This window comes from Natrix helvetica (assembly GCF_964273705.1).
Source record: "Natrix helvetica genome assembly, chromosome: 3".
Lineage (NCBI taxonomy): Eukaryota > Metazoa > Chordata > Lepidosauria > Squamata > Natricidae > Natrix > Natrix helvetica.
The window spans coordinates 62,790,836-62,814,260 of record NC_138549.1 but is presented as its reverse complement, the minus strand read 5'-3'; the positions used below and the strand labels follow the sequence as shown (position 1 = coordinate 62,814,260).

The window sequence follows — 23,425 nt, the reverse complement described above, 5'->3', positions numbered from 1 at the left end:
ACATTGACTGAACCCAAGTGAGGTGAAGTTGCTGATATCCTTGGATAAACAGATGTTACCCATCTCTGAAGCAGATTTGTGGTTTGGAAATCTTTTGAGACTCATGTCTCCTGCTTGAACAACAGGTGAATGTTGTGTCTTGTGGGCTTTTGCCCAACTTTGGCTGGTGCACCAACTGCAGTTATGTAATGGTGACAAGCCTGTCATGACCTGTATATATGAATGCAATATGTTTTACACGGGAGTCCCCTTCTGGCCAAGTCTTAACTGGCTTCTTAACATTGGGAGGATGTTAGCAATTTGTTACCAGTTCAGGTCTAACTACAGTTTAGACAATATTGTACAGCAGCGGTCGTGCCTTTTGGGGTCGAACGGCCTTTTCACAGGGGTCGCTGAGGAGCCTCCCGCAGAGAGGCTGGCGAGAAGCCGGCCCGAAGGGAAGGAGCGGCTCGGGTTCCCCGCGCGGCGCAAGGAGAGGTGTGTGGGGGGGGAAATAGGAGCCGGAATGGAGGTGAGGAGGGGGAAAAGAGATGCGCACAGCACAGGACGCTGGGAAAGCAGCTCACTCCGAGTGATGGAGGTTGATGGGCAGAGCTACGGAAGCCAAGAGGTACCATTTCTGAGGCGTAAAACAAGGCGGGGAAAATAAAATAAAGGAACGTGGGATGCGCGTATGCTGAGATTCCCTATTAAGATGCTTAGCATGGGTAACAGTCTTAATAGGCTTTGGCCCCTCTCTTTGCAGCTCCCTGATGACCCAATCGCGCAATCCGCTCTCCGCCCCGAGAAGGCACAAGCCTCTCGCTTGCTTTTGCAATTCCGCGTCCTTCGCCGGCAACTCAGTGTCGGGAAGAGCTCCAACTCTTTTCTTGCACTTATCTCTTGCAAAATACCCTCCTGGGCAGGATCAAGGCGGAGGGGACGACTCTCCTCCCGCTGTCGCCACTGCGCAATGAAATGAGTAACTGGGTACGCAGCGCAGAAGACTCCACAGCGCCAGACTCAGGTCAGCGCGAGCCGCGGTCCCCTTCGTGTTGGCTCAGGAAGGAGGAGAATGGGGAGAAGCAGCAGGAGCTAGTTGGGTGCAGGGAGGGAAGAACTCCAGCTCCACTGTGCTGCGCAGGGCTCTGGAACTCTTCCCTCCCTGCATCCAGAGACGGCTGCTCCGGCTCTTTCCTGAGTCAACACGAAGGGGACCGAACTGAGTCTGGAGCTGAGGAGTCTCCTGCGCAGCGCAGCCAACTACTCACTTCTCAGTGGCGGCAGCGGAAGGAGTCGCTGTCCCCGCTGCCGTGAGCCCGGCCCAGGAGGGTATTTTGCTTGCACGCGCAAGAAAGAGATGAGAGAGAGAGAGAGAGAGAGAGAGAGAGAGAGAGAGAGAGAGAGAGAGCTGGAAGGAGAGAATGGGAGGGAGGGAAAATAGAGGGGAACAAATTAGAGGGAGAAAGAGGAGAGGGAGAAAGAAATGAAAGAGAGCTGAAGAGAGAAAGAGAGGGGGAAAAGAGAGGGAAACAAATTAGCGGGAAATAAAGGAAGAGGAAAGAGAGAAAGGGAGAGGAAAAATAAAACAAATGAGAGGGAGGGGAAGAGAGAGACCCTATTCTCACTGAAAACACTGAGCCATGAAACCTTAGTAGGCATGTCTGGGGGGGGGGAGGATGTCATGTGACTGGGTGGGAGTGATGTTGAGTTGGCCACACCCACCCAGGTTTTGTGGCTCCCGATGTTACATAGTAGCAACGAAATTAGGAAGGTTGAGAACCACTGCTTAAGATCATGTAGAAAAGTGCACCTGTCTTGTTCCATATTCCTGGTGAAGGTAAAAAGTTCTGCTCTTTTGTTGAGGCACTAGTGGTATGGAATGAGCTCTCTACTGAGATCAAACTAAAAACCATTCATAGCTTTTTCAAATAGCTTTTCATTTACATCATTTGCATCACTTGTTTTTTATTTTTGTTCCTGATTTCTATTGTATGTTTAATTCTATTCTTTTTTCTGTTGTATTATAATTACTGAGTGTCTTTAGACGGATGACATAAAAACTGAATAAAAGAATATAAGAGATTACAAGTTTTAATAATTAATTGTGTTGTAACTTTTTCCTAATACAGTAAAACAGTGTCTTTTGACTATTGCAACATGCTATATATGGGGCTGCCCTTGAAAAGTATTCAGAAGGTTCAAATGGTTCAGAATGCAGTGGTCCACATGATTTTGTGCAGGCTTAAATGTGCACGTCATCTCTCCTGTGGGAACTGCATTGGCTGCCAATTTGTTTCTGGATCCAATTCAAGGTGCTGGCTGTCACCATCAGAGCCCTACAAAGCTTGGGATCTGCTTATTTCAAAGGGTATCTTTTCTTGGTCACTTTTACCTGACCCACCAGAGCGGGGAGGCAGAGAATGCTAAAGGTCCCTTTTCCTAAGGAGGTTCATCTAGTGGGACCAAGAACAAGGCATTTCTCCCTATGGAACATCATCCCTACAGAGATAAGATTCAACTCTACTTTGACACTCTTTCACAATGCCCTGAAAATCTGGTTTTGGCAATGGGCCCGAGCACGATGGAGCCCATTAAATGGCTTGTTTGGTTGTTGTTGCAATGGGGGGGGGGGTGACGGGGGTACTGTTGTGATTGATTTTATATGTTTTTTTTATTGTTCTAATTTGCCTGGAGTAACAGAGTAAGTTGGGCGACCATATACAATTTGTTAAATAACTGGCACAACTTAGTTTTCAATCCTTTTTAGGGTTCCTGCAGTTCTTGTCTTTTACAATAGCATAACACTACAGATGATGAAAAAAGAAAATACACAAAAAGCTTACTGAGAGTACATATATCAACTGACCTATGTAAAAAAGCATTCATAACTAGAATAAACATTTTTTTTTAGTATTGCAATATCAATTTGGCAAATACAGGAGTCATGAGAGACTAGAATACACATACAGATTTTATTTAATAACACTATACAAGTTAACATGCTAGAAAAAGCATAAATGATATGTAAACAATTGTTTACAGAATACTTTTTCTTCATAAAGGTGCAAATGTTCAATATGTAAACACAAGAATGCCAACCTTTAGGGTAAAAGGTTTTATCATCTCAAGTAATGTCTCCCCAAATTTGATTTGTAATCCTCCACCCCATCCTAATTTATAAATAGATATAATAGACATTGAAGATGCTTGAATTTATAAACAAAGTTGTTTCTTATAAATGTGACACAGGACACTTTAGTGTCACTTGTTTTTTTCCCAATGGTTATAATCCACAAAGATCAAAGCAATTTATCCATTCTTTTGCAGCTTTTGGAATTATAAGAACTGACTAGTGTCGCAGGATGTATCAAATTAAGAACTGTTATCACTCAATTCAGATATAAGCTGTACATAGATGTCCTGCACTTGATTCAGCTGCAATGCTGAAATGGTCGTAATAAATGTATTTTTACAATCCAATTTTGATAAACTGGTCTAAACCGCCTCCCTCCCCCCCCCAACAGAATAAAACTACATCTTAAGGATAAATATGAAAAGTTAAACTGAAAATCCTATTGTTCTAATCACTTCTTTCAGAAGCATAGTAAGGCTAGCCTTCTTATACTTTGGAATCCAGATTTAAAGCAAAGTAAGGATAGTACCTGAGGCTAAAGTGGGAATTTATTTTATTTCCTATTAATTATTGAGGGCTTTCCCCCCCTTTCTTTAACCCATACTGCAAGATTACTGTCCAGATTTGTGATTGTGTATTAGAGAAATGTTCCCACTATGCCAACAGTGAAATGCATTTAACGGTTCACACTCATTTCAGTAAAATTAACAGCACTAAATAAAAGTAGATCTGGGTTCCTGAATTGCTTCTGTTTAGTTTCGTGGAAACCATCTAATAAATTGTGCTAAAATTTCCCTATTTCTATTTCTTGTTCCAATAACTAGATCATGAATTTGCAATACTTTGTTCTTGTTGCTGAGTAACACTGATGTCCTTATTTAATAGCTCTGTGCTTGTGTGTGTGTGTAATGAATTAAATGGAGTAAGTCTCAGTTTTAAGAAAACTGTCCAATACTCTCAGTACAATATGTTTTAGACAAAATCTATCACTCATCCTGCTGAAATGAGTAGGTTGAATGCCATTTTCTTTACAACAAGGCAGGTGCAGAGGACCATCTGGCTTTATTATACTTTCTGAACAAGGCAAATGATGTTTATAGAAACATTGCTCTTACAGCTTGTCACTTCTTCACACAGGTTCATCTCTTTGAAAGAACTCACATATATCTGGGATCTTAAGACAATGCTTGGAGTAACAGTGGATTTCAGTTCCAGCAGAAAGATTATATTATGATAGGAAGATAAAGACAAGGAAATTACTGTTCCAGGGAGTTTTCTGCAGTTGGGTAGCATGTTTTTCCTTAATTGTAGCAGAGAACAGAGCAAACGTTTGAATTCCACTACAGTTTCAAAGGAAGAGGCACAACAAGAACATAAGTCATCTCATTTTACTAGAGTCTTGAAAGGCTCTTAAGTTACCTAACACAAATGTTTCAGTTGGAATGAGGAAACAAGCAAATTTTCCCCTTTAGCTTTTTACCATATATGGGATTCGCAGTGTGTCATTTTGATAACCCCCACACCTCCTCCAAGTCGACGATAGTTCATTCCTCCATACAGCCTGCAGAAAAAATGGTATGTTGCTTATAACAAAAGGTATAAGAACCAGAGAGAACTGCTGAAAAATCTAAAACTGAAGTCTAAATACAATTAATTTAAAAAATGAGACACTTATGAAAATGAAATCACTGCAGTCATTTATATTAAATTTACATGATGCTTTTATAAGTCAACAAACGTGTAAGAAGTTAATGAGAAGGTTTTCATCACATCATCACAAACGTTATGCTTTTAATTCTAATTTTATTCACTTAGTGTGATGAATTAAATGATTAAAATCTGGATGAAACAAACTGCAATAATAAAAATGTATTAAAACCATAAAATATGAAATGCCATAGTGAATAAGAATTTTTTTAGCATAAGCTTTTGTTTTTCCAGGCAAATTTTAAATTATTATTTTAGAAGATCCGTTATAGATTATAAACCTTTTTAATTTATCAAAGCATACATTTTTCCTATACATTGTTGTGATTACAACACATGTTAAGCCATGACTAATCAAGGTTTGTTGAACAAACTAAGTTGTCAATATGTATGATAATTTGAAGGTTTGCATTTCTTCTTTTTTAAGAAATTATTTTCTTGCACCTCTGTGAATTAGTTAAGTTTGGGAAAAACTAAAAACAAGTTGGGAATAAGCTAAGAAAAAAGTAACACTCATGCTCATATGTGCTAAGATGCAATTAGTAAGCTGCTAACATCTCTTGCATGTTCTCTGTTTTTCCTCATATAAATTGATTAGCAGAATATTTTAAAACTTAGAATGAATATACCTTGCACATACCAAGTTAAAGGTAATCTGTGTCTGAGGTCTTTCTACACATTTTATTTAAGGTAAAATCTTCAATATCTGCAAATATCCTATCTGCAATAAGACAAATGACTTAACCTTTAAAGAAATTAGAATTCCAGAATAGCTCAGTTTGGGCATTAAGTAAAGCTGAATTTCACAACCGATATAATTCTCTTATAATTTATTCCATGTAAGAATAAATAATTTTGTAAGATAATAGATATGTGTTATCTTTGTGGCGTTCCTCTGGCATTAACTGCACATTTACACTACTTTAATCAAACTCACTACTATTTCAGAAATCATAGATCATGAATTCTGAGAGTGTATGTGTATTGCTCCTGCTCTTATACCCACAGTGGGTGCTTTGTACAGACATTATGCCACATCAGAAATGTGTTTTACTTGGCATTGGTTAAATGCATAAGGAGCTGGGAGCGGGGGGATTAAAATGATGCAAATGTGATCATGATGCAAATTCTGCCTCTTAATTACTTATATGCAAGTATAAAATGGCAGGGCTTGTGTTGTGATGTCACAACATGTTTTGTATTTTGGCACCATCATGTTTAGAATTGGGATATCTATAGTTTAGTATAATGTGTGAAATCAGTCATTATATCTTGTACTTCATATGTTAGATCAGAAGTCTTCAACCCTTGGGCCACAGCCAGGTACTGGTCTGCGGCCCGTTCAGAACTGGGCTACACAAGTGGTGGGCAAGTGCACTTGTATGGGAAGCTCCATTTGCATGAGTAGCGGGCACCCATGTGCGAAACTCCATTTGTGCGAGTAGCGGATATGTGTACCTGCCACTTGTGTAAATGGAGCTAGGCATGTCCACTGCTTGTGCGGAACCATCTCTCTCCCCCCACCCCCTCGATCTGCAAAGCTGGAACAATTGAAGATCCCTGCCATAAGTTTGTGAACTCATTATTTTCAAGGGCTGATTATATAATCAGAGGGATAACATGTTGAAATAAATACAGTGTGACTTATGTCTTTCTTATCATTGTTCAAAAGTTAGTTTACCTCCATGTGTTGGCATCGGGATCAAATACCTCAATAGTCTTCAAGTATGTTGTGCCATCAAAGCCTCCCACAGCCATTAGTTGTCCGTTCACTACAGCAAGTCCAACCTAAGAGATAATTAAGTCTTGTCTAGTGGTTAAGTCTGGTCTAATGGCTAGGTCAATCACTCTCAGTCTAAATCAGTTCAAGATGAAATATCAGTAATGTTTGCTACCTTGAGTTATTTATCAAAATAATAAAGGTAGGGTGTAGATAAATAAATAAAATATGTTAATTACATAACCAAGAATTCTGCAGTACAAATTTTTGATGTTTAGTGTTCTAAACTGCAATTGTAGTGATGGCAATTCCTGAAGTTCCATTGCCATTGTTAACTGAATCCTACGGTCATTAGACAAGGCAACTTCTTGCTGGCTTCCCACAACCAAAGTCAATGGAAAAGCAGGCAGGAAGTTGCAAGTTCCAGGTTGGGAGGCTACTAGATAAGTGGTTGCTGCTGTGTGGGAGAGGAAGTGAGAAGGTATTAGGATGCATGAGGGGCATGGTGCAGGTCAAGCAGGATGCATAAGGGACGTGCAAGAGGTGTGCAGTTCCAGGAGCACAATAGGCACTGATTGGGGAAGATGCAAAGGGATGTGCAAGAGGCATGGTTGGAGAAAGTGCAAGAGTACATGAGAAAGCATGGATTAGGGAGGTGTGCAAGGAACAGTCAGAAAATAGGAGGTGCAGGTTGGGTGTGCAATGGTGTGAGGGAGGTGCAGCAAGCATTAGGGAGGATCCACAAGGGCGCCCAAATGGTTGGCATGGCACAAATGCTGAAAGAGAGTTGGGGGAGACTTAGCCCAGTGACTTGCATCCTTCCCTCATTGACTTTCTGGAGAAGATGGCAGAGAAGATTGCAAACAGTGATGCAGGGTACCTGGCAACCACTCAAAAGTACAAAAGCTGTCAAGTGCCTAGACTGCATTCACATGCTTGCAGGGGTGCTGGGATGGCAGGATCTCCATTAAGTGGTTATAACCACCATTTATTCAGTGCTATTGTAACTTTGAATGGTCGCTGAACCAATGGTCATAGGTCAAGGACTACCAGTACTTATTGTTATGCACACGTAAAACACTTGGAAGAGTAACATTGCACAGATCATCTTACGTGCCTAAGTTTCATTTAAATACTGTAACCAACAGTATCTAAAGGTTTTCCATTAAAAATGATCTTATACTGTGTAATCTGATACTTTATAAATAATTATTATAATATATATCAACATGGTTCTAATTTCATTCAGCTATAATGTCTATGCACAAAACAAACACATTTCCCCAAAGAAGACTATCAATACAGTGCTAACTTTTCCTTTTCCAAATTCTAAGTTTTCAATTGCAACTTTTGCACGCCTATTAAATTGGTCTCTTTAATACTCGGCAGTCTAATCATGGAACATGTGGAGAAATAGCAGTCAACCAACCAAAGATCTTACCCCACTACGGCGTGATGTCATAGCTACTACAGGAGACCACTGATTAGTTCTGGGATTATATCGCTCAGCACTGCTAAGTTCGGTAGTATCATCTCTGCCTCCCACAGCATAGATCATATCTTGATATACGGCACAGCCTAGATGCTTACGTCGAGTGCCCATAGGTGCAATTGTATGCCACCGATTCTCCTGGGGATTGTAGCGTTCCACTGTGGATGGTTTTTATGATACTGGTCAAACAATAAAGGCATCTAACAATAGCAAAACACAGTCTAAACCCCCCATTCCCAACAGCTGTAACAAAAATAATCAGAACAGATGAGATATTGGTAATTATCAAACTCTAAACTAATCTAATTCAGTATTCAGTTTATACTGGTAGCCCATCAGATGTTTCAAGCAACACAGAAGAGTGTTTAAAAAGTAGCAGTTTGTAAATATTATTTCTCAAATCTGGAGATATATTAATTGAAATACTGGTTTTATTATATCAAACAAACTTTTTAATCTTGAAGAACTTTAATCACTCTTAATAAAAACTCTCAACTGATTTATTTGGAAAATCTGTCTATCAGATAGAGACAAGTAATCTACTTAATGAAGAATTAATGAGGTATAGCAACTTGGTAAAAAAAATTAATCATTCCTGCTGTGCTATAGCTCATTTTCTTTCTCAATAACACTGATAATTCTTGATTCTTCAATGTCCCTGAGCAACAAAGATATGAAAGTAAATTGAGCTTCTATGGGAAATACCTGTGTTTAGAGGTGATGTCCCATCAGAACCTCCAACAGCATACAGGAAACCTCCTAACACAGCCACAGCTACCCCAAGTCGCCTAGTACTCATGGAAGCTACACGAGTCCATTTGTTTTCTTTTGGATCATATCTGAAACAAAAAGAAGGAAAGATCTCACTGCCAGTAAAAGTAATCCTGCTATCTTCCTGAAGGAACTCTGTTTCCAAGTTGATTTTTAAAATACCTTTCAACGATGTTGAGACAGGAAACACCATCCTGACCACCTACAGCATACAGATATCCACCAAGTACTGCCACTCCAACACTGGTTCTGCAGGTGCTGGTAGGTGCTACATCGCTGCTCCACTGATTGGTTTTTGGATCATATCTGGAAAAGAAAGCATATTTCAGGTCTTCAGGGTAATCATCTTGTAAGTTCTCACTCTTTTTCTTATGAGTTCTGTATTTTCTTCTCTTGAAACTTCTATTTTTCATCTATATTGTTAAGAGTTCACCTGGATTGAGATTAAATACTGGACAAAACTATGTTCAGAGTAGTATTTCTGTTCAGAATAAACAACTAATTTAGTCCAGAAGAGGGAGAAGAGAGGAAGGAGGTGAAATTCTTGTTTTTGTTTCTTTTGAAAAACCTCCATTACCTGATACATATTTAATTCTCGCTGCATGATTTTTAAGATATGGTCCGACTTATGTGTTGAATTTAAACTGCTGCTTTTAATGCTAATTTGTAGTTGATCCTAAGATTGCTTATATTTTTTAACTGAATATTGCATCAATGCAAGCCACAGAGGTGGAGAAATCTGTTAACTGAGAGCTGTATTTATATGTGTATGTGATGATCCAAGTTACAATTTTCTGATTTTACTTTTTCAGGTTAGTGTGGCGAGGTCTGGGTTTGTTTCTTGGGCTTGTTTCTCTATGTTTTTTACAAAGCAAAATTTTGGGATTACGGTAAGGGTTTTATACAGTTCTCTTTGTCAACGTAAGATGAAACTACACAGCCTGTTTTTAGTCTGAAGGTATTCTATGGGGCATAGACTGCCTATTACTACCTTTAAAGAAATCTAAAATCCCTATACTGATAGCCCTCGACTTACAACAGTTCATTTAGTGACCATTCGAAGTTACAATGGCACTGAAAAAAGTGACTTATGACCATTTCCCATACTTATGACCATTTCAGCATCCCCAAGGTCACGTGATTGAAATTCAGATGCTTAGCAATGGTTTCTTATTTATGATGGTTGCAGTGTTCCAGTTCATGTGATCATCTTTTGCGACCTTCTGACAAGCCAAGTCAATGGGGAAGCCAGATTCACTTAACAACCGTGTTAATAACTTAATTGCAATGATTCCCTTAACAATTATGGTAAAAAAAGTCCTAAAATGGAGCAAAATTTACTTAACAACTGTCTCACTTAACAACAGAAATTTTGGGCTCAATTGTATTCATATGTTGACTACCCGTATAATTTTTTTGACAGGAAAGAAAAATCCTGAGCCATTTTAATAATAATATAAAAGCCGTGTGAAGATAATTTTTACATTACATTTATTAAGTAATATATTGGAATATAATTAGTAATTAGCCTAATGATCTTAAAAAGTCTTCCTATGGCTGAGACTGAACCTTTTATCCAGACTTTTAACAGTTTGCAGATGCCAGGATGTGGACCTCACTTGTTTGGCCTGGGGTTATGATACACAACTGGTATTATCCACATAATGGTGACAGCCAATCCCATGTCACTAGATAAACTCACCCAATAGTCTCATGTAGACTTTAAATAGAAAAGATGAGAGAGATGAGTCCTGAGGACCCCCACAAAACACAACCTTGGGGTTTATCTCCAACACTAACTGAAACTACCTCTGGCTAAAGGAATAAAACCACCATAACACAGTGTTACTGTTCCCAAGTCTCAGATGCTATGATTTATGATATATATCTTGCTTTTCCATTAAACTATTTATTTATTTATCACTTAAAATAACTCAATCATTGCTATAATGTTAGCACGCACACACTGAAGAGCTTATGTTTTGTGTGATAAGAACTTACCTTTCTACACTATTTAGATAGGAAGAACCATCATGTCCTCCTACTGCATAAAGAAGATCATCCAAGACACTAACTCCAACACCACATCGTCTTTTGCTCATGGAAGCCACCATCCGCCACTCATTTGTTTGGGGATCATAGCGCTCAACACTGGAAATTGCATCACCACTACACCAGCCACCCACTGAGAAAATCAAATTGGGAGACAGTAGAATGGCAGGATATAATTAGACATGGAGTGTGGGGGTCAGATAATATTTTATATACATACATATACGAACACATAAACACACACAAGTGCACACACACATGCCTCTAAAATGCATATTACACCCAGCAGACAAACTCGAGCTGTCTTATGACCCTGAAGGAGAGAAAAACAGGTAACAAACAATATTGTTATCTTTCCCTTGATGTGCAATATATGGGTACAATTTAGAAGATGTAATAAAGTATCAGATGAAAAGGCAGATATGAAGGCTCCTTAGAAAAACAAAATATAGAGAAAATAGGAGACCACAAGTTCAAGTCCTGCCTTAGCCATGAAAGCCACCTAGGTGATTTTGGGTCAGTCACTCTCTCAATTCAACTCATCTCACAGAGTTGTGGGGAAAGGAGGGGAAGATGTGTCAGATATGTTCACTATCTTGTGTTATTTGTAAAAATAGAGATGGATATAGATAAAGAATTATTTAGTTGCATCTATCTGCAAATGCTTCGATTCCTTACTTAAGTGAGCATTTTTCCCACAACAGCCTCGCATAGTCGACTGGATCAGGTCAGGAAGGTAGAGAAGCCTGCATCTGGCATATTCCTGATGTTTTTTTTATAGAATTATGGTGTCTGCATTTGCCCTTTATCCTCACCAATTCTAAACCTGTTTGGGCATATTTCTTTGGAGTTTCAGAAGGACAAACCTCTTGAGGACTCAGCAGAGCAAGTCCACGACTCCGCAGGTACGAATCTAAGTAAGTTATGATTCTGAATGGTGGTTGTGGATTTCCTCCATCTGACTATACAGGAACAAGTAAAGAGCAGTGAGTACGTGTGAGCCAACATACTTAGATATAAGTGCAAAAGTGACCAGGGGGACAAAAGGGTGGCAATTTTTATCTACTGTATGTCTCAACCTCATTAACTGGTATTTTTTGTCCACTGATAAATTCCTGCCTGTATACCAGGACCAGGTGGCTCTCCTTCCCAGCCACCCTCACTTGTAGAAGTAGGGGAATTCCCCTGTGATCTCTGCATTATGAAACACAAAAAAATTCTTGTCTCTCTGTAGGGCTGTAAGAAGGGTAGAAGTGAGAAAATTAAAAAGATACATCAACCACAGTGCAGGAAACCATATACAGTAAATAATGTGTACTCCAAAATGTATCCGTTCTATCTACTGTTCTGCCTTTTATCTTTTCTTTTCTTGCAGGATTTCAAGGTAACACAACCAGATAACTTTTATTTTTGTTGCTATAACTTCTTTGGCTATGCTTTTCCTCTTTTTTACCCTACTTTCAAATTTCTGGCTGAGGAACCTGCATGTTTTAAGACACATTGTGAATTCTACATTACACCATAGTCTTATATTTTTTCCCAAGTAAGAAAAACAAAGATTTCTTGGGATCTAGGAAAAAAGCAAAGACTCTTCACAACTGACAAAAATGCTAAGAATTATGGACATGCATACATACCTGCAAAGAGCACCTCTCCACAACGGATGGGTTTGCGTGGTCGAGTTCTAGGACCCTGCATCAGTGGCCGTTCTTGGGGCAACAGCAGGTAATTCTTAGCTTCATCTACTAAATCCCTACAAATAAATTAAAATCAAGCCCAAGGAAAAATAAGTACTGCTAATCTGAAATATGATTATTAATATTGATGGTATTGCTTTATATTGAAAGATGAAGCACAGTATTTGCCTGCTGAGTATTTTTCAAGCTTTACATTCTGAAATGTTTTCTTTTTCAACATTTACTGTCTGAAAAAGTTAGTTTTCTTGAAGAAACACCAAGACCACACCAGTTTTAACTGATCTTCTCAGTGTACAAGAAATGCATATTTTGGTCTACATATGTATTTGTTGATAGAAAGGATGTCAAAGATAAACGTATTTTTCTAATAAGAATGTCTTAAGAAAAAAACATTAAAAAGTGCTATAGACTGACATAATTTTTAACAGAGCAACTTCACAATTTTATATTAAGAAGAATTGTAGGATATTTCTCGTTAGTAAAGACTTACCTACATTCTTCATCACTTTTAATGAGGGGATCAGAGCCAACTGTGCCCACCAAGAACTTTGGACTTAGCAGTGGCAAGCGGACATGTTGCAAAACCTGTCAAACAAGAACAATGGATCAAAAATTGGATGCTCTACCACTTCAGGAGGCCTAACAAGTTCCAATGATCAAATTAAGCAGAGCCTCAGAGCTTTGGGTGTCACCTCATAGAGAATAGGGCTGAATGAACTGCTATTTCACATTCTGATACATTTTCAAACAAACAACTCTTTTTTTTTTGTTCATATTAACAAACAACAGCGTGTAAATAAGTAACAAAGAAATGTATATCCTGCAAAATAGCATATTTGCATATGTGCAATCATGTAAGAAATGTATTTGGAATGTACCTGAGGAAGCTGCGGGCGCCTTTCTTGAATGCTGTATTTGACCCAAGCCATTACTGCGTTGAACACTTGTTCTTCGCTGCGGACATTGAGTTCATCACTGGAAATGATGTCAATAAGCTGATTGGCTGGAAGCAGCATGAATTCTTCACTTTCCATCACCTATAATAAGGTAAGATTTTAAAGTAAACAGAGCCATTTGGAAAAGGAGTTCTGTTGAAAAAAGTATTTCGGCACCTATAGCTTTTGCATATTTCTTAGGCACTTAATAATAGATCTAAAGCACCATTTTATATACAATAAATTTTTCATAAGAAATATATTATTTACATTAAGCCATCAATATAAATTATCTAAGTTCAAAATCAGTATGGGTCATTAAGCAGAATCATTTGCTTTGATTCCAGACGTATGTGTGTGTGTGTGTGTGTGTGTGTGTGTGTGTGTATTTTATATATACATACATAAATACATACATACATATATATATATCCCTTTGATCTTAGTTTCTGTCAAAGACAGAGTGCCTCAGGGTTACAAGATGGACTCGCTTTATCCCACCTCCTTTTCATTTGCTTTCTCTAAATATACACACAGGGGCTGTGCACCTCAGAGGGACTCAGACTGCAAAAGCTGCCAAGCACTAAAGTGCGAAATACAAGCTCCTGACAAGCTGCAAACATGTACGTATGTATTCCCTCTAGGCTCTCAGTGGAAAACAACTTTTTCCAAAGATAGAAGAGAATTCCTAACATTTCTATAACATACAAAACTAAGAAAAAAGATATTATCTTGCCCCATTGGAATCAGGTCAATTGAAGGAACTTTCTGAAATCTCTTTTTTGGACTGCTTTTGGGAAGCAGCAGTACAAAATATAACAATTGTACAGAACTTTACATCCTCTAAACCCCAGGTTCCCAGGCAGGTAGGATAAAATCACTTAACATAAGGAATGTAATAGTTTTAATGATAAAACCATATTTGGAATTTTACTGAGGAGAGGATTGAGATTGCCTTGGTCCTCTTCCTAAAACCAAATGCATTTAGCAAATGGGGAAATCCTTACTTTATCTTTTTAAATGTTCCAACTGATCTTGTAACACTGAAATTCCATGGGATTAATTTTTTTAAAATAAAACATTGTATTCTAATTAATAATTGTGAACATTTTAGGATTTCTTGGTGAAGGGTAATATGTAAACATCTGAAATAAATAATAAAACATTCTAGTAGATAGCTTTTTCTGCAGCTGTGGCAGTAAAGTATCTTTCATTGGAGTTGTTTCAATACAGATTGGATGATCATTTGTTGGGAATGCCAGGATCACAAATTCCTGTACTGTACAAGATTGTCTCCAAGATTCCTTTCTTTACATTCCGTGATTCAATTCAATTGAAAAAGATGTATTGTTTACTGAGCAAGTTATAGATTTCAAATCAGTTTATTTTAAGAATTCTGCTAATATTTTATTGAAGTATTTCTTTTTCTCATATAATACATCAAAGAGTTGAAAGAAAAAGAATTTTTCATTTGAACACCATATGACTTGTAAAAGTAGTGTCCCTGCCCACTCATTAATGCAAATATAACCCATGACAGTTTGAAAACAATTCAGTATTGCAGGATCACAATTTCATTTGGCTCCCAGTTGTACCTGCATTTTATACATGGATATATTCTTTTCCCAATGAGCTAATCTAAACATGAAGATAAATTATTTTATAAAGATTATGAATATTTCCATTATTCAGATCACCACATATCAAGCTGCATTTAATTATGTATAAGAAACGCACTGTGAAAAGTAATCCATGCTAAATTTATTAATAATAATAAATACTAATCAATAATTAACAGAAATAATACTGTTAGGGTTATGAAATAGTACAAAAAGTCATAAGATAGCAACTACCAATGCTGAAATTCAGCTACATATGGCCCCAGAACAATGTTCTGGGTCGTTTCCTTATGGTTGTAAAATTATCTTCCTAAGAATAATATTTTCACTTGGTAATACAGTACTATTAGATTCCATCAAAATACACTATTTTAGCAAGTATTTTCTTCTGTATTCTCAGTGTAGTACCCTTTTATATGTAAAACTCTCGTTCTCGTTAATAAAAATTGAGGAACTCCCCCAAACTAAAAATCTATTATTTTCTCAGTCAAAATACATTTGTTCTACTCCAAAACATTTATGACATTTATAGTGAGCAATATTAAAAAAGAAAAATAGATTTATCATAATATGAGAAAGTTTAAAATTTTAAACTTGCAAGATGCATGCAGTTTTAAGGTTTGGTCTATGCAGAATACAGTATAATTTGGATTTAAAAAATGATACAAAGACATCCAGCCCTATTATGTCATATTCATTTTGAGCAATTATCACATTTCCTTTCAATTAAAGTAAAAAAGTTCAAACATTAATCAGATTCAACAAATAATATACAGCCAACTGATTTAAAATATATGAAGAAAATTTCAATATACACCCATAATAAAGTAATACAATTGTATTACAGATTAAGTAGCTAAAAATAAAGAAAATAAGTAAAAATAAAGGAACCCATAGTATCCCTACATGAAAAAGCCTTGCTAACAGAATTTGTAATAAAGATTTTAGCTCATATTTATTTTTGCTGGATGAAACTTGTAATTGAAGGGAAGTTGGGGTTTGTTTGTTTTTTGTTTTCTTTTAATGCTGAGGACTGTTCAAAAACAATGAACCTTCACCTACTTTGGTATAGTTCATAGTTCATGTTGTCACTTACTTCCAATGCATATATTGACCAGATTTTAATTATAGGGTTACTCACCTCTTGAAAATTATGCTGAGTGAATTTATCAGCAATTCTAAGAAGTTCACGGCAAGAATGAGTATCAGCAAACGCTCGAATGCCAAGGCAGTTGGAAGGATCCAACTGTCTTTTCAGAAACTCACAGCAAGCTTCTTGGATCTCAGCTAGTTGGAGAAGGCAAGCAGCTGGTAGTAAGGTCTGAACATTGCCTTCTTCTACCGTAATTTGGGAAGTATATGCAAAGTCAATAAGCAGTTCCATGGCCCTTTCATCAATGTCTCTGATCACCACTTCAGTCTGCCGGCTCTCTGCAAGTTCTCCTGTGAACATAGCTCGGAAGTAGGGACTGCAGGCTGATAAGATGACTCGATGGGCATAGATCTTTTTGGCCCCCACAACCAGCACCACATCACACAGCTCCCGGTGCTTACGCAACAAATTGATAACCTCCAATGTTTGGCGAGGGTGCTTGTCCGAGATGTAAGGCATGCGAGCAGGTTGTGGCACTCCTTCGGGTAGTTTGTTGGGATCTCCAAGAGTGCAACGGCTTGTTACATCCATTCCGGTTTCACCTGCTCGATTGCTAGTACACCTAATAAAGTAACAAAGCAGTGAGACTATTGGATAGAAAACATTATACCAAAAACATGAAGTGGACAAGCATTTATTAAACTATAAAGGGAAGGAAAGAAAAGTGTCATAAGAAACTTCATCTTGACAGTTTTTGATAGAAGTAATTCAACAATGAAAAAAACAATAATGCTATTTACAGATCTCTTTATTAAAAGGGAAAGTGTACCTATTATAGCTGATATAATTTTAATAAAGAAATATAATATTTGGACTGAACAAATTTCTAAGAAAATATTCAAAATAAAATGGATGTAATACCAGATTTTCTTGTAGAATCCAAATAGTGAAAGCTATGTGACAACATTAAAAAGCCAAACAGAAACTATGAACAATTTGGATTATAAGAATTCTCTTTCTTTTTAAAAAACTGTTAGTTTTTTTCAAGACAATTCAAATTCCAAAAATATATATTTCTAATTAGGATGAGGTGTATATTTTAATTATTCAATTTCCTTGATTTTTAACATAGAATCCAATGCAATAGGAGAGAATCTAGGGACTATTTTATGGTAGAATTTGATTTTAAAAAACCTATTTATGACATCTAAACTAAGAAAAAGAGTAAGAAACAATATAAATCCAAAGTGGATCTATGGGATGTTTGCAATTTGTAAAATGGTCAAAAAAAAAAGTAAAATGAGTATCCTTCCACAAGCAGGAAAATGCCACAGTTTTAGTGGGCTGTCTAAATTTTCTGTAAAAAGAGAAGTAATTTTTTCCTGAACGCCCTATATAAATCATAGTACTGAAAAATATGGGTAAGGGGGAAAAAGTTAAGATGTGTCCATAGTTTATTGAACAGTACACAGTGGCAATGTTTACATGCATCCCAAAGCTAAATATATTGCAGCTTTGTTCAATGTGTGACCCTGACACTTGGTTTTTCTGATACCAGAAGTCAAAATAAATCTTGTTGAATCAGCCATCCAGAAGGTAAAGCAGGCGAGCTTTATTTAAATATGTTTTCTATATCTTATCTATTATCTTATTTAGATAGCTGTTGCATATTCAAGTTTTAATCTCAGCAACTACTTAGATCAGATTACTAATTAAATGATGATGATTAATTATTATTGTACATGAATGGCAAGTAAATAGCTGCAAGTCAAGAGAATTATGCAGCTACATAGGTAAGAATTAGTAAAGACCAATCCTTAAAGCAAACGTAAGACTTCATGGATATTTCCCAGCATAAGAATAATTTACCATTGTATTCTTCCAGCATTTTAATTCCCAGTCTAGTTTATAGTGCTGGAATTCCCAGATGATATTCTATTCGAGTACTAACCAGGCCTAACTTATTAGGTTCCAAGACCAAACAAGATTGACCAAATGCTGCCATCTCTTAAAGTAACACAGATGCAAAATTTAAATTTATAGAGACGCACTGAAGCGTTTAAATGGGGATTGGCAACTTCATAATGCTTCAACAGTCTCAAAAGGCATGACCAACTGTGAGAGATACTGGCAGCTGTGATTCAAAAGCCAAGAGAGGTTGTAGATCACTCACTTCTGCATCAGACTGTTTTTCCAAAATGCAGTGGCAACTGTAATGGACCACTGTTCTCAGAGGAAAAGAGGACAAATGGAAAGCTTTAAAGTACTATTGTCTAATAGATAGATACAGATACAGATTAAGAGAGTTGGAAGGGACCTTATAGGCCATCTAGTCCAACCTTTATCTAGATTCTATACATTGATTATAAATAATAATTTAGTATGATCATGTCACAATGCAATCTACTTAATTAAGTATTTAATTACCTGCGCATTGGTTTTGTGTCCATGCACTGCAAAGAGAAGTCTTTAAATTATTGCTGACCCTGGGCAAAGAATAAAAACAAAACTATGTAACAAAAAGGCAACTAAAATAGTTTGTTATGTATTTAAAAATGATCAGATTATACATCACAAAATAAATTCTAAGATAAGTAAAGGATTATTAACAATTTCCATCTATCCATATCCTTTTCCAAACCTATTCTGCCACTACTACAATCATACTAAATCTATGTTTAATTCTAATTTAATCTGATGAACATACACTGAACTGTGCATAAACAACTGCCCAGACTTTAGCACTGTTTTCTAAAATAAAAATGAATACTTATTCCTACATACAAAACAAACATTTGTTCAGTTGTCATTATATGAATACATTTGAAATTAAAAAAGCAAGATTAGTCACTCACCCTGTGATAAAATAGAGGTACAATAGAAGCTTAATAATCAATAATCCTTGCCTTCAACTCATTTTATCCACTGAGAACAGCAAGGTTGATGACATCCAGATGCCTAAAAATAAAATGTAAAGAATGTGAAATGTTTCTTCTAAAAACCCAACATTATTCTTGTTGTCTGCATTGAAATAAATCTTTGTTCACCTAGAATAGTTTAAACACCACAGAACACTTCCAAAAGATGACACTGAACATTCTCCTTAGTTTCAGAGTAAAACACATACAAGGGATATCTAAATCAAGAAACACACCACACTGGACAGTTGATAAAGAAGGCAGATGTATTTACCAACTCAAAATGAATGCTTCTCAAAGCCCGCTTTTGATCCAAGAGATCTGTGATGACAGTTGGAATCTCTCTGCCAGATATTGATCATGCAATAACATTCATCCCCCCCCCCCAATCCCTAAACAACAATTTAGGCATCTGTCCAGGAGTTCTCCTTGTATGAACCCTTTAAACTTCATTGGAAGTTCATTCAGTTTAACTTTTTCCATCCCCTCAACAGGACCTTTAACAAGATATGGGGTGTGGCCATTATCTTCACATGGTTGGTGAAGGCATAAAGCAGGGAGCTCTACTGATGATAGCTAATAAGTTACAGAAACTAAGCGGAGATTTCCTTTTCGAAGTGATATACAACCAATAGTGTTTCCCCGGAAGGTGAAACTCACGATTTATTTAAGAATTTAAACACCAATTCATTCCGGAGATCTCCCGATCCTGCTTGAGGTACCTAAAAACAAGGCAGCTGCCCGGTATGTACTGGGGGCGAGAGGGGGGGGGATTGCAGACTAGGAGGACCTGATTTACTGTTGCTGGGTGTTTCTGGTGTTACACTTAAGCATGCCCTTCAGCCCAAGGTCCCGCCCCACCTTTTATCCCACGGATTCTTTTACAGCCTCCCCTGACCCAACTGTCCACGACTACAAGCACTGCCAACCCTGGAAACTGACCTCCCGGGTGGAAGATATTGGAGCTTATTCTGAATTTCAGCGGCGGCGAGCCCAGAAGCCGTTGCAAGGAAATGCCATCTATCGGCATGGGCTCTGCACAGTATCTTGTAGGGAGTGGGAGGAACGAAGGACCTTCCCAACTGCCACAGCCGCAATCATTCCCACAGTTCCCACTGGTGCCGGAAACTGCCAGTAGGCAGCAACCCACCCCACCAGATTTCACCCCCCCCGGAAGTAATCCTTCGGCTTTAATTTCCCGTGCAAGAACTTCAAGTGTCGGTTCAAGCGTTCCGGCCTCAGCCACGCTGAAGGGTTTCTATGGCGACGGGGTTACTGTTTTTCTCCCCGCAGCAGCCAGGAAATCTCGGGGGACTCGGAACGAATAGCGAGGTTGGCTTTGAGTTGGATCAGGATGAGATTGCTTCAGATTCTAATGATGGTAAAGGTCATGCCATCGTTTCTATCAAATTTTTGTTTTACTGATTAGTGAGATAGATCAGTGGTGGGCAACCCGCGGCTCGGGAGCCACATGCGGCTCTTTACACCCTTTAATGCGGCTCTTCTGTGTGCCGGGTGCCCGCTCCCCTCCCTCCTCTCGGGCTTCGGAGGGAAGCTTCTGCAAAAGCCCGGGCGAGTGACAACCAATTTTGGTCCTATGACTGCAGAATGCTGCAAAATGCCATAAATGCAGGCCAGTTGTTGAGTGTTTCAAATGTGATTGGAACACTCAACAAGGTGACCACAGTGTGTGTGTGTGTGAGTGAGAAAGACAGACAGAGAGAGGAACAGAGAGAGGGAGGGAATCAGAGAGAGACTGACAGACAGACACACACACACACACACACACACAGACAGAGAGAGACAGAGAGGGGGAGGGAGGGAGAGAAAGATAGACAGACAGAGAGACACACACAGAGTGAGTGATTAAGTGAATGAGTGAGAGACAGACACACCCACATACACAGAGTGACAGAGAGAGAGGAAGGGAGGGGAGAGAGACAGAGGGAGAGACAGAGACAGACACACACACACACAGAGTGAGTGAGAGACAGACAGACACACACACACACAGAGTGACAGAGATGGGGGAGGGAGGGAGAGAGAGACAAAGAGCCAGAGAGAGAGAGAGAAAGAAAAAGAAAAAAAGAAAGAAAGTGGGAGAGAGAGATGAAATTAAAAACAACAACATACAAACCTGACTTACTCAAACTATCCAAGGAAATGCAAGGCCAATGTTCACATTAGTGGTTGTGACTTTGTCAGTCAATGTCAGGATGTAATTTTCTCTACATTGTAAGGCAAATTTTATGGAATTTAACATTATCGATAAATAATATCGTTCTAAAGTTTTTGTTTTATTAGTTGTGTTATTTGTATCCTCCCGACCTATGTGGATACTTGCATGCAGAATATTCTCAATAAAAACTTATTGAAACTAAAAACAGTGTACCATCCTATGTATTTTCGGTTTTAAAAATGTGGCTCTCAAAGTAAATTTCAATCGTGGTTTTGGCGAGATTTGGCTCAGTTGAAAAAAAAGGTTGCCCACCACTGAGATAGATGATAGATAGATGATAGATGATAGATAGATAGATAGATAGATAGATAGATAGATAGATAGATAGATAGATAGATAGATAGATAGATAGATCTAGTGAAGAGTATAGTGATCTAACGTATTCTGGAAATGTTTTGGATAAAAAGATGAAGTTTTGTAGATAGAAATGGTGATGCTTTGAATCTGTAGGTAGGTAGGTAGGTAGGTAGGTAGGTATAGATACATAGATACATAGTTACATAGTACATAGATACATAGATAGATACATAGATAGATACATAGATAGATACATAGATAGATACATAGATGATAGATGAGAGAGGATGGTTGGAACGGATGGATGGATGGATGGATGGATGATAGATAGATAGATAGATAGATAGATAGATAGATAGATAGATAGATAGATAGATGATAGATAGATAGATGATAGATAGATAGATAGATAGATAGATAGATAGATAGATGATAGATAGATGATAGATGGATGATGAGACAGGATGGATGGATAGATGGATGGATGGATGGCTAGATAGATAGATGAAAGATAGATAAATCTATCGGGTGAAGAGTATAGTGATCTAACGTATTCTGGAAATTATTTGGATAAAAAGATGAAGTTTTGTAGATAGAAATGGCGATGCTTTGAATCTGTACAAACCATATCCTAATCTGTTCTTTTTTTTTTTTTTAAATTAAGGAAATCTTGTGAAAATGGAACCCTTGGAAGAAACAGCATCTTCAACAACAAAAAATGAACATGAGGATTTGGGACCTCAAGAGGAACCAGCACAATTTAATCCTCTCCTGATGGCTGCTTTAAGGGGTGATATGGAAGAAATACAACAGATTTTTGAGGATTCAGAGGATCCTGATCACGAAAAAGCCAATATGTTTTTAATGGAAAAGGATATTCTAGGGAGAAACCTACTATTTACAACTTGTATGGTTGGTCAGAATGATGTTATCCAATCCCTGGCAAAATATGGAGTTGACCTGAAGGATAAGACAGTCAGAGGTACATAATGGTCTAGATATTTTGAATTAAGCATCACTGAAGAGTCTAGGAAAAGGTCCCTTTAAGAATTATGTCAGAATATTATTTAACATGGAATAGGTTTTATCAATGGTTAGAGATAAGAGGTAGAAATTAGATGAAGAAAGAGCATTGTTATCTTCAAGTAAAAAATGAATGTTGTTCATAACTATAAGTATGCTAATATAATCAATAGGATTATAAATAAGCTAATATAATTATAAATGTTATAATTATTCCCGTTGTATTATTACTATTACGATTAGTACTGTGTTTCCCCCAAAATAAGACAAGGTCTTATTTTCTGTTGACCCCTGCTTGGCCTTATTTTTGGGGAGGTCTTATTATTTTTGAGCCGCAGGAGGTGGTGAGTGTGGTCACCTCATGGCTCTACTGTGTTGCACATCACCTCATGGCTCTGCTGTGTTGCGCCTGCCGTTCTTTTTGCAGCAGCCATTAGCATGACAGAAGGAGCACAGTGGCTAGGGTTGTGGGAGCGGCCATTAGGTAAGAGCGTGTGGGGTGCATGGGGCATGTTTCCCCTCCCTTACCCCCCCCTCCTGGCCTCGCCTCACCTTGGTTGTTTGCACGACAACCAACCAGAGGAAATAGCGAGGAAATGGCTGCACGTGAGTTAAAATATTTTTGGGGAGGGGTTGTTTTTTGGAAGGGCTTATTTTAGTGCATGCGCTCAAAAGCCTGATTGGCCTTATTACCCGGGGAAGTCTTATCTTTGGGGCAACATGGTATATATGTTACTTTTTCTTTTT

The 23,425-nt window shown here is 37.9% G+C and overlaps 2 protein-coding genes across 5 annotated transcripts in view; one reads left to right on the top strand and one right to left on the bottom strand.

Annotated features, from left to right (window-relative positions):
* Window positions 1–2,940: 2,940 nt before the first annotated feature.
* On the bottom strand, window positions 2,941–20,262 carry KLHL20 (kelch like family member 20). Of its 2 annotated transcripts, none has more exons than XM_081946286.1 (13): window positions 20,062–20,262; window positions 19,057–19,159; window positions 18,629–18,687; window positions 16,250–16,823; window positions 13,433–13,591; window positions 13,045–13,139; window positions 12,495–12,610; window positions 10,807–10,990; window positions 8,968–9,111; window positions 8,740–8,900; window positions 7,984–8,192; window positions 6,504–6,610; window positions 2,941–4,676 (listed from the first exon to the last, which is right to left on the bottom strand). In XM_081946286.1, exons 3-13 carry the CDS (start codon window positions 18,649–18,651, stop codon window positions 4,592–4,594), a joined length of 1,857 nt encoding a protein of 618 aa, XP_081802412.1. In that variant the 5' UTR covers window positions 18,652–18,687; window positions 19,057–19,159; window positions 20,062–20,262; the 3' UTR covers window positions 2,941–4,591. The 2 variants fall into 2 exon arrangements, with proteins under 2 accessions (XP_081802412.1, XP_081802413.1); XM_081946287.1 differs by having other exon boundaries at window positions 8,740–8,873; window positions 20,062–20,260.
* A 78-nt stretch (window positions 20,263–20,340) lies between these two features.
* Window positions 20,341–23,425, top strand: part of ANKRD45 (ankyrin repeat domain 45) — a 45,338-nt gene continuing 42,253 nt past the window's right edge. For all 3 annotated transcript variants that reach the window (XR_014174979.1, XM_081948250.1, XM_081948249.1), the window contains exons 1-2: window positions 20,341–20,500; window positions 22,320–22,637. Coding sequence is in view for 2 of the 3 variants with exons in the window: in XM_081948250.1 (XP_081804376.1) it covers window positions 20,380–20,500; window positions 22,320–22,637 (439 nt within the window). In the remaining variant the exon portion in view is untranslated. The remainder of the gene's footprint in view (window positions 20,501–22,319; window positions 22,638–23,425) is intronic.

What these genes read in the sequence shown, in the direction of transcription:
- KLHL20 (XM_081946286.1), bottom strand. Translation starts at nt 18,651, where the DNA reads ATGGACACAAAACCAATGCGCAG. An exon ending in TGGAGAGGTGCTCTTTGCAG is followed by an intron (nt 10,991 to 12,494) that starts GTATGTATGCAT and finishes TGATTTTCTCAG; the next exon opens with TGGGTGGCTGGTGTAGTGGT. An exon ending in CCCGATGCCAACACATGGAG is followed by an intron (nt 4,677 to 6,503) that starts GTAAACTAACTT and finishes TTTTTTCTGCAG; the next exon opens with GCTGTATGGAGGAATGAACT.